This window comes from Pseudorasbora parva, chromosome 18 (assembly GCF_024679245.1).
Source record: "Pseudorasbora parva isolate DD20220531a chromosome 18, ASM2467924v1, whole genome shotgun sequence".
Classification (NCBI taxonomy): Eukaryota; Metazoa; Chordata; class Actinopteri; order Cypriniformes; family Gobionidae; genus Pseudorasbora; species Pseudorasbora parva.
Genome location: NC_090189.1, coordinates 4,392,565 through 4,404,425, shown reverse-complemented (window position 1 = coordinate 4,404,425; position 11,861 = coordinate 4,392,565). Strand labels below are relative to the sequence as shown.

Sequence of the window (11,861 nt, the reverse complement as noted above, 5' to 3'; positions counted from 1 at the left end):
AATCCTGGTCTGGATGAATATTACTCTCCTGAAGTCTGAATCTTGATCTCAGTCTGGCCATTAGTTTGAGGATGGTACCCAGAAAATATGCTGATGGATACTCCCAGGAGACGAAAGAAGGCTGACCAGACATAGGATATGAACTTGGGTCCACGGTTGGATACGATGTCCTCCGGGAGCCCAAAGTGATAGAAGACGTGTTGGAAGAGTGCCTCTACTGTTTCCAGAGCAGTAGGCAATCCTTTGAGCGGAATGAGCTTGCATGACTTCGAGAAGCGGTCCACGATGACCAAGATACAGGTGAATCCTTGAGAAAGAGGAAGATCCATCATGAAATCCACCCAAATGTGAGTCCAACGGGGTTCAGGGATGGGCAGAGGCACTAGCTTCCCCTCAGGCAATCTCCTAGCAGTACCTGCAATGATACTCCTAGGAGTATCTTAAGCCTTGACTGTGAAACCAGGGCTGTGTGTTTTAAGGACTATTTCACAGGTGCATGTGCAATAATTGTTTCTGTAAAGCTCATTTAGATTTTACAAAGTTATCTTTAAAATACAATATCCTGAAAAGGGATTTTTCCTTTTTTTGCTGAGTTTATTAGACTGGATTTTTGCTGAATTGAGATTGAATCATATTTATTTTTGTTTCTCATTTTTTCTTCTTTTATTGAATAATGAATTTAATATGTTGATTTTAGACCCGGTGGAAATAAGTGAAGATTTCACAAATGAAGATGGAAACACACTCGCTTTAAAGACCGAAAAGAATTTCACACTAAAACAAGCTCGAAAAACTGGAGTCAAAGGATCTTTCAGCTGCTCTCAGTGTGGAAAGAGTTTTAAACATAAAGAATACCTTAAGAAACATATGAGGATTCACACTGGAGAGAAACCTTATATATGCTCTCAGTGTGGAAAGAGATTCACTCAGAAAAGTAATCTCAATAATCATCTGCGCCGTCACTCTGGAGTGAGATCTCTTAGCTGTGATCAGTGTGAGAAAACATTTGTTGTTGAGTCATACTTAAAAGCACACCTTAAAGTTCATGCTGGTGTGAAGCCTCACTTTTGCTCTTTTTGTGGAAGGAGTTTTTCACGGCTGAACTCTTTAAAAGCGCATGAGAGTATTCATACTGGTGTGAAACCTTATCTGTGCTTTGACTGTGAGAAGACCTTGAGTACATTGGGTGCATTAAAACAACACCAGAGAATTCACACTGGAGAGAAACCGTACAAGTGCTCACACTGTGGGAAGAGTTTCTCTCAGGCCGGACACATGAAAGCTCATGAGAGAGTTCATACTGGAGAGAAACCGCACCAGTGCTCTTCATGTGGGAAGAGTTTCTCTCAGTCAGAACACCTGAAATATCATGAGAGAGTTCACACTGGAGAGAAGCCGTACCAGTGCTCTTCATGTGGGAAGAGTTTCACCCAATCATATAATCTACAGAGACATAAGAGTAAGCATTGCCTTAAGATGCCTAAATGAAGTTTTTTACTGTTCAGATCCATCACTCACAAATAACATACAAGTAACAATTTGACATTGAGAGTAAGCAAAAGTTGGAATTTGCTTGATTAATCTAAAGATAATTTCCTAAAATTAGTAGTAAAGTTTGATTATTTGTAAAAGGACATTTGCTGTAAACTAATGTGTAAACTACTGTTAATGTAAAATGCTGTGATTTATGAAGTGATATGTTTTGTTTGTTTGAGGAGTTCAATTATCATTAATTGTGCTTGAGCACAAATAGAAATTATACACTTTTTTAATTTAAATATTTTCTGCTTTTAAAGAAATGCTCTGTATTTTTTGAGACAAAGGGAATAAAAATTAACACGACCTGTGTGATCTAATGAATAAATGTACTCACAATCAAGGGGTTAAACATTGTGCAACATTGACCAAAGCCCCTTTCACACTGCGATTCCAGCAAATACAAAGATAATCTGACCCGGCATTTGTTCCCGGGCCGCTAGATTTGGTCCATTCACACTGCCAGCGAAATACCGTAATATGTGCGCTTTCCCACACAACCCGGAACGGTCCTGGATCGAGTTGACACGTGACATCCGGATGTGACGTATAACGGCGAGCGATCTCAGCTTCAGCGCGGATAGTAAGGAGCTCCGTGGTCTCGACTTGTGTCCAGTTTGCGCACATTTCTGCTTGTTTAATTTTAGTTTCTTTTGTATACGAACACTCTCTGCGTTTAAAACACCGACTAGCTCTTCTGGCACTGCAGGGTTGTATTACTGAAAAAACAAGCTCTAGGAGTCGCACGATAACTACATACACGTTGCGGCATTAGTTTCGGCTTTTGTTCACACAGCGCTCGTCCTGGGTCGAGTCCGCAATGTTACTAGGTCCCCGACCCGGGTTCCATTCGGTAATCAATTCCGGGACGTGGTTGCTTTCACACAGAAGGCGACCCGGCAATGTTCCGGGAATCTTGCGGGTCCGACGTGCAGTGTGAAAGGGGCTCAAGTGTGTAGTAATAAATAATACTTTATATTTGCAGTTATATATTCGGCAGTTGCTTTATTATTTTAGTTATTTAATTTGCTTGATTCTCATCTTCGTTAGTGAGGGTGGTTTAACTTCAGTGGTTCTGGCTGCAGGATTGATGAATAACTAAAGAAACGTTATCAGCATGAAGATGTAAAATTACATTTCTTGTCTAATTTACCACCAACTGCTACTTATACCAACGATTGAGAAAATGCTCAGTTATGATAGCAAAATACACTCACCTAAAGGATAGGAACACCTGTTCAATTTCTCATTAATGCAATCATCTAATCAACCAATCACATGGCAGTTGCTTCAATGCATTTAGGGGTGTGGTCCTGGTCTCCAAACTGAATGTCAGAATGGGGAAGAAAGGTGACTTTCTTTTCAGATTTTGAGCATGACATGGTTATTGGTGCCAGACGGGCCGAGGTCAGATGAGAATGGGCCGAATGATTCAAGCTGATAGAGGAGCAACTTTGACTGAAATAACCACTCATTACAACCAAGGTCGCAACTTTTCAAGGGAGTCGTAATGTAACAATTATGCTCTGTCTGCACCTGTGTTTGCTTAGCCCTGATTAGTTCATTGTCTTCCGCCTGTGCCTGTTTAGTTCCCTCCTTCACTCTGTGTATTTATACTTTATACTTACAACAGGGCCTTGGAGAGAAAGTTAGAACTTCCAAGAGGTGAATCCTGCCTGTTGTTAGTAACCCCAGGACAGGAAGGGGTGGGAGGATTTGAGTCTCCCAATTGTGATTTCTTCCAATTTATATAGTGTGATTTTTCCCATTGATAGAAGTACATTTTTGTCTTTATATTTCTTTATAGAATAAGGTAGATGACATTAGCTATACTTTTCTTTCTGGAGATTTGTTTGTCATGTGGTGTTGATATCTTGTTCTGTTGATAAGCTCACTGCTGCACTAACCTTGGAGGAGAGATGTGCCCTAGAGTCTTGTGTGTGTGTGTGTTACATGTTCTGTGCAGGTCTATGGAATGGATTGGACCGCTTTTCTCACACCCTAGACCTCTTGGCGTCTTTCTAGGACTCCCCCTGAAGTCAACACTACCCCAATCTTGGGATTGTCTGATGTATACATCCTCATTAACAACAACATCTCCTATCTATTCTCGTGTGACACATTGTTTAGACTTTATGCCAATCAGTAATATTCCACGTGTCCATAATGATGTAAATCATGCCCTTGAAATTGGTATAACTGGTGTGGTAATTTTGTGTAAGGTAGAGTAGAGTCTGGCCTGCCACCGCCCTGAGAGACTCTGCAGCTGACTCTACCGATGAAACTGCAAACTATTCTTCAGTAAAATTCTCTCAGATGATTGAACATCCCGACTCCTGGTCTTCATTTCGCATATCTGGTCTATGGGTCAAAACTGTCAACCCCTAACAATGGACTGAACATTAGCTGACTCTATAAAAGCTGCTGATAATGCATAACATTTGCTGATAAAAAAGTTAGAGCAATACCTCATTTTAATAAACAATTTGGTTTTTAATGTACACTGTAAAAAAAAGAAGTAATTTTACAGGTAATGATCTGCTAATGAAATTTCCGTTTTTTAAGAGGAAATTTCTGTATTTTTACATAAGTTTGATTATGTAATTTTGTATTTTTACAGATTTTTTTCTGCGAAAATAGGAAAAAGGAAAGTAATGTAGAAATCAGCAGTCATTTAACATTTTTAATGTGTATTGTCTTGTTTAACACATTAACAAGATAATGTGCTTGTTAAAGCGAGTTTTTAGGCTAAATAATAGTATCTGTAGGTTTTCAACTTATCTTTTAACTTTGTCTTGCAAAAAAAAAAAAAAAAAGCTAATTTTGTTATTTTTTTTGCACTGACTAATTCTCCCCTAAATTTCCTAACCACGTCTATTATTAATGTACATTTTATGGGTTTCCGAATCGAGTTGCAAATGCTGCTATGTGTATATGTATGAACAGGTTCAGATGTAGACTTTTTATTGAAAATGTTTGGTTACCATTTTGGTGATGAGTGTTTCCTTTAGTTGGGCAGTTTGAGTCTGAGCAAATTGTATGAGTTTGTAACAGTGTTAAACAAAACACATAATTTGTTGCAAATAATGTTGTAACCAATGATCAAGTGATCTAGAGAACAGTTGACTACTTTATTCATGATTAAAATGTTTTGTTTTAAATATTGGTATATTTTATTTACCACCAAAGTTTGTTTTTGTAGCAGATCAGTCATTCTGAATTTTGATTTTTAAATACATTGTGGGAATTTTTTTTTAGACACAGACAGACATCTAGAATCAGCATATGAATCTCAACAATGGTGACATGCTTCATGACACAATGCATGCTGGGAGCACTCATTTTAATACTACGTTGGCTCCCAGCATGCATTGCGGCATGAAGCATGTCACCATTGTTGAGATTCACATGCTGATTCTTGATGCCTGTGTGTAGTAAAACACTCCCCCCAATATCAAGTTCAGAAGGTCTGCTCTACTGTAACAAAGTTTTGTTGGTAAAATATTGGTCAGAAATAATAATATTGATTTATTAGAGTTCATGAGGCTGAAAACTTGATCAACTTGGTTTCTTTCTTAGCAGAAAATAACTGTTTTTTACAGTGTATATATATATATATACCCATACACACATACATGTAATTATCTGTACTTAAACTTTTTTTATCATTCTTTAAATATAATTTTTCTGTGTTTTAGAGGTGTATGACTGTATTTTAACAATTGAAGTATGTTAAAAGTAAAAGATTTTATTGTATTATAAGGAGATTTTTGTGTAGAATAACAGTAATAAACTGTAATTATAGGATAAGAAATTACTGTTTTTTTACAGTTTAGCTATGTTTTTTTCCTGACAGTATTTTTCTGTTTTTTTACTAGACTTTTTCTGGCGCCCCTGCTGCCAGAAAATAACCGTTTTTTTACAGTTTTTTTTTTTTTTTTACAGTGTAGGACTTTCATAAATACCACATCCGTAGGGGCTGCCAGGTTGTTTTGCGGGATATGTGACGTCAGAACTCCTAACTGGGAGTACATCTCTCTAATACGAGTTTGGGTGGGAAGTCACAAGTTTAACGCCTGTTCCAGTGAACTTTCATGGGTAGAAGTTCGGAAAAACATGGGTTACCTGGAATTCGGCATATCTCTGGACTGCGGCATCAATTGTCGTTTGAACCTGAATTCTGTCTTTATCCTCCTTCACCCTGTGACGCTATGATATATCTGATTCAGGGCCGTGCACAGACATTTTGAGGGGCAGTGGCCCAAACCAAAAAAGGGGCACTATAAGGGGGTTGAGTATCATCTTAATATAGAGAATGAATACAATTGTTAGGCTTTAGTACTAATCACATTTATGTTGTTCTAATTATTCTTCCAAAAAGTTGATTCTGGGCTAATTTGATCTCTTTTCTATTTTTATTTTTTATTGGAGATTTAAGTAGCAAATAAGAATCATTTATTGAATATATTTTGAGACAAAGATCTTGTTTATAATTTATGTAAATCATACGCAACAGTTTTTTAATAACAGAATGTTATTTTATTCATCAAAATAAACAGAAAATAATGCAAACGTTGCTAGATATTTTTTGCACAAGTATGAACTTTTTTGAAAAATTACCACATTTTTCTTAGGGTGTGCTTTAGCCCTATTGTAGGCTGCCCTGATACAACTCATATCTATAATAGCCTTTATTAGCCTACCTTTTTTTTTATTATTGTGTATACAATTAATATGGTCTAAATAAAATATCATAAATATGACATGTTATAGATACAAGTGTTAACTCACAAAAATGTATTATAATCGGATATCTATTATACAGGAGTTAAATAGCCTAGTGACAAACTGTCAGCTATTCAGTATACAGTATATGACGATTTACCCGCTGGCATGCTGGAGCTTTTAATCTATGTTTGAACTGTTGAAAGAAACAAACTAATAATTCCGCGGATCAACCACTGTCTGTAATGTAGACTGTAGTTTGTGATTTACCCGTTAATGGGACGACATTCTGGAACTGTCGTCTCCACAGAGAGCGGACCCCGCTGCAGACTGTGAGCGATGCTGCGGAGGGAGCGGGAAAACACGGAACGGATTAGCGGAATTAGTGGATTTTTAGCGGAACAGAACGCTTTTATTACGCTTTTATGGGAATCCTCTGAGGGTGAGGGAGGGAAGGGGGCAAGAGGGGCACCTTAGCCGATGAGGGCAAAGTGGCAGTGGCTCTAGCCACCGGGCCACCCCCCTGTGCACGGCCCTGATCTGATTTCTTCAAGTAGTCCTATTTAACATGTTACTATGATAATGGTTAGCGCAAATAGTCTTTTGCATGGCATATAACTATTTCTGCTTTATACAGGGATGAGAATCCACATCAGAACGCAAACAGAAGTTATTCAAACGTGCTGCTGTCTGAAAGTGAATTCTGAGCTGAAATGATTTTAAAACTATACTACGCTGGTATACTCATCATCCGCAGTGCTGCCGTCTCCAGACTCAGGTAAACTCCATTTTCAGTTAACCAAAGACAAAACTGAAATCACTACATTTGGAAACAAAGATGAGATTCTCAAAGTGAACGCGAATCTTGAGGCTAAAAAATCAAGTCAGGAATCTTGGTGTGATTTTGGAGTTAGACCTGAGTTTCAGTAGTCATGTCAAAGCAATAACTAAATCAGCATACTATCATCTGAGATGCTTTGTTTCCAGGCAAGACTTAGAGAAACTTGTTCATGCTTTCATCTTTAGCAGGGTGGACTATTGTAATGGTCTTCTCACCGGCCTTCCCAAAAAGACCATTAGACAGCCGCAGCTCATACAGAAAATATGACCATATCACACCAGTCCTCAGGTCTTTACACTGGCTTCCAGTTACATCTCAATTTTAAAGGACTTTTACTTCTTTATAAATCACTCAATGATCTAGGACCTCAATATATTGCAGATATGCTGATTAAATCCAAATCCAAAAGATCACTCAGCTCATCAGGATCAAGTCAGTTAGAAATACCAAGAGTTCACTCAAAGCAAGGAGAGTCTGCTTTTAGGTGCCAGCCGCAGCTGAACCATCTTCCTGAACAGATCAGATGTGCTCCATCTTATCTATGCATCATCGTTTTATTCTTTTTATAACTGTTTTAGTTTATCTTTGTTCTTATCTTTGGTTATTGTTATTTTATATGTTCATTTGAGTTTCCAGTTCAAATATCTAAATATTCTTAATTCAAGATACATTTACTAGACGAAAGTGAAAGGACATAAGAAATTGACTTGTTTTTTCAAGAAAAAAAACTAAAAATCTTTTCTTCATTTCAATGTTTGGATATTTATGAATACTAATTCTTAAAAAAAGAGATTCTGATACTGTCCTGTTATTTACTGTTCTAATAAATCTTCACTGTGAAGCAAAACTTAAGCTACTGTTTTTGCAAAGAAATGAAAATGATATATTTCAAAAATACAAAGAATTATAAGGCTCTAGAGAATAGTGTACTTTATGCAGACTTATACTCTGAGGTTGGAATCACATTATTTTAATATAGTCTGTCGTGAACTAAAGTGGGCCGGTCTGAGGCATGAAACTCCAGGGCTGAAAATGAGTCTCAATCCGGCCCTGAGCTCATATAAAACAAAATTAGGTGTAGGATTATAGCTAAATAAAGACTCCACGATAGTGTTTTCACAACTTTCAAAAGGAGTAAAAAACTGAGAGAGATTGATAACAGCAGTCAGAAGAGAGAAATATGTCACCGTCACTCCCACACCTGCTGGATTAGGAACACCCTCACAGCAGCCTTAACTAGTTTTTAGTCATTTTGTTTTTTAATATAATACAAAGAATAGTGTTATAAATGTGCATACATTTAAAAAAAAATGAAAATATAAAAAACTTTATGATACTGGTAACCATTAAAACACGTCATCACAGTCTGAATAAGCTCCGCCCCTCACTTCAGCGGCGGGAGTTTGGCAGTTTGGCAGCGTCACATATCTTCCTCCAGATGCCGCCATTTGCTTTAATTTCAACCTCGAGAAGTTTTATTGTGGCTCCATCGTAGTTCATGACTGTAAATCTGCTGTTTATCCGACTGTGAGTACATGTATTAATGTTTTTAAAGGGAGATATCTAAATCTGACAATTTATTTCCTACAGTGTATTAATTTCCTACAGTGTATAATACAGAGTATTTCGTTAAATCTTCATCTCGGATTAGCGATCGTTGTCTGTAATTTGCACATATTCACACGTTTAATGATGTCTGATTACAGCGATCAACCCTCATCAATATTCTTTCAGCTTTTCTCTGCACTGCTGTGAGACTGAGAACTGATAGTTGAATAACTATAGTATATAGAAATATAGCGCTAATTTCTGATAATAACACTACTGTTGAGAAAATAAGCACTACATACCATGAAGAAATAACAGCTATAGTAGACAAACACAACACTCGTTGGATGTTTGGCATTATTTAATCATTCCCGCAACATTAAGGTTAATAAAATCATAGAATTGGTGCTAAACTTCTAAACATGGGGTAAGATGAACCCCGTCCTGGCCATAGAAAAATCTCAGCACTTTTGTTTAATGGCTACACTATTTTCAATTTAGTAATTGAATTACTAAAAATTACTAATTTTCATCATTTGTGAGATTTAGTTGAGAAGTTTTGAAGTCACATTATCTAATGTTGTGTCTCTGGAAAATAGTGATTTATGATGTTGAATTTAAAAATGTAATAAGGGATTTGTAGACACATTAATGTCTTTGTATTCATGGAGTAAAAGGTATAGTTTTTATATGGAAGAAAAAGATCAAATTAGACACTTGGGGTAAGATGAGCCACCAAGAATTGGCACAGTATGCGCTAAGAGGCCTGGTGTTATTATTTTTAAATGTAATAATTATTTTAATGAATAGGGTTATTATTCATTTATTATTATTAATGATTAAGATAAAATATGGGCAATTAAATATGTAAATATTCATAAGCCGGTACATAATTTTACCTGTCAGATGAATATCTGGTTACACATTATTTTACAGTGTCCTTGTGAAATATTAACATTATTGTAATAACAGTAAGTTATGCATAATTTAATGCAGCTAACCCTCAATCAAATCTTAATCCTACCATAACCCTATAGTAAGAGTACATGTAGTTAATAATTACTATTACTCAGTACTTAAATATATATTTATTCTGTAACAATGACACCACAAAATAAAGTGTAACCGAATCTCTTTTACTGGGATTCTGCTTTGTCTGTCATCAGTTATTCAAATTTTCAACTAAATTGACAAAATAAAATGTTAAATAAAACAGTTGATTTAGTATTTTGCATTAATGGTGCTTGACAAGATATATACATATTTAAAATAATAATTATATTAAAAGGAATGTATAAATTCTGTAAAAGTCAATCTTACCCCAGTAGGGGCCAATTTACCCCTCTTTTAATATTTTACATTTCATGGTATGACAGCAGAATTAGCAAATGTTTCTATTTACTTCCTATAATAACACATTGGCTGATTCATAATCATCCTGCACGATACACTTATATCTAAATTGCTAGTTTAAAAGTAAATCCTTATTGGTTTTAGGCCGGCAACACACTGCAAGCATCCGTTCTTATTGGGGCGGCAGTGGCTCAGTGGTTCATGTTGTCTACAAACCGGAAGGTTGGTGGTTCAATCCTGACCAAGTGTCGAGATGTCCGTGAGCAAGACACCTAACCCCAAATTGCTCTCATAACACACCGTATGAATGTGAGGAAATATGTAAAGCGCTTTGGATGGCAATAGGTCTGTTGAAAGTACTATATAATTGCAGTCCATTTATTTCGCCTCCCATGTGAACAGGGTAGAAAATAGCCTGACAAGTCAGACCCACATCAAGATGTTTGGTCTGGAAACTCACCATTGACAGCTCAATCCGAGGGGCGGATAAACGGTTGTCTTTCAAACTCCCTCTGCACGAGATAGGATAGCGCTACAAACAACCAGAGGTGAACGAAGGTGAAGCGAAGCTAGTTGAAAGATTAAACTTTCGCCGTATACGGTCGGCCAAACTCCGAACACATCTTCCCTTTTAAGAATGACTTCAGTGCCGTTCTTTGTTCTTTTCTCAGAGAAAAGCTTAACTCCAAGTCTTCCAGAGTCGCGGTCAGAGCTGATTCGAAAGACCGCCGCCGTTCGCCAGTTTCTGTGTTTACTAGAAGCACGCAAACGCAACTCGGCCGTCATTATGTTAAGCCCCACCCACGACTCTATACACGATGTGATTGGCCCGACCAGCGTTTGGCGTTTACAGCTCAGAAGGGTATTGAGAGTTGCTAGACGACACTCGCGGCAGATTAGATTTGCTGCCGCTAGGGTGTGTCTAGATTTCTAGGCTAGGTAGAAAACGCTTGCATGCCTATTTTTCACGTGACACGCTTGCGTTTGAAGCATTTCCAGGCAAAATAGAATAGTAAAAGATGTTTATATTTCATTTTGACATGCATGCATATTAATAGTTTACATATTTAGATGTTTAAAAAGTCTATAGGTTAACATAAATGCCGATACGCATGCAGCGTGTTGACGGCCTTAAGGGGGGCATCTTCCCCCATGTTACACTACTATTAGAGTAAAACACCTGAGTAATATTATATTAATAATAATATCAAAATATTTCCATCTTCCCACAGGAGAAGAAGAATCAATCAGGACTACTTGACATACTGAAATACTACTGAAAAAGATGGAGATTGAGGAAGAATCTTGCAGAACGACTGATGAAGAGACAGAGGAACAAACAGGTTGGTGTATAACAATACATCTAGAACTAGATACTAAGCTCAGCAAAAAAATAAACTTTTATTTCTTCATTACAGACACTTCTGTTTATTGCTCTGTTCACATCTGCAGTCCTCATGCCTCCTGCAGCAGGACTATGACATGTTCACACAGGCGATCAGAGACCCTGGGCATCTTTCTCCTGGTGTTTCTCAGAGGCAGTAGAAAGATTTCTTTAATGTCCGAAGTTATTGCAACTGTGATATTAATTTTCTTCCACCTATAAACTGTTACGCCCTGAGGCCTGGGGGGGGGGGGGGGGGGGGGGGTAATGCTGTTTCATGCATACTGAGCTTTTTACACTGTTAAAGACTTGGATTCCCATCCTAAACATAGACAAAGTTTCAAAAACTAATGTTGAACGTTTGATGGAGTATTTCTGTGTTAAAAATACTCCTTCCGGTTTCTCACAAGTTTCTGAGAGTTTTTTTCGAGTATGGCTCGACTTGACGTTAATAAGAGCGGAAGGTCCTTGTAT

At 37.3% G+C, this 11,861-nt stretch overlaps 1 protein-coding gene across 2 annotated transcripts in view; it reads left to right on the top strand.

Annotated features, from left to right (window-relative positions):
- The first annotated feature begins 6,035 nt into the window (after nt 1-6,035).
- LOC137046497 (zinc finger protein 501-like) overlaps nt 6,036-11,861 on the top strand; it is a 47,840-nt gene continuing 42,014 nt past the window's right edge. The window contains exons 1-2 of one of the 2 annotated variants that reach the window (XM_067423753.1): nt 6,036-7,039; nt 11,236-11,346. In XM_067423753.1, the coding sequence (XP_067279854.1) occupies nt 11,289-11,346 (58 nt within the window). In that variant the 5' untranslated portion in view covers nt 6,036-7,039; nt 11,236-11,288. Of the gene's footprint in view, nt 7,040-8,498; nt 8,630-11,235; nt 11,347-11,861 lie in introns of those variants that run through there. The other variant, XM_067423751.1, reaches the window with a different exon arrangement.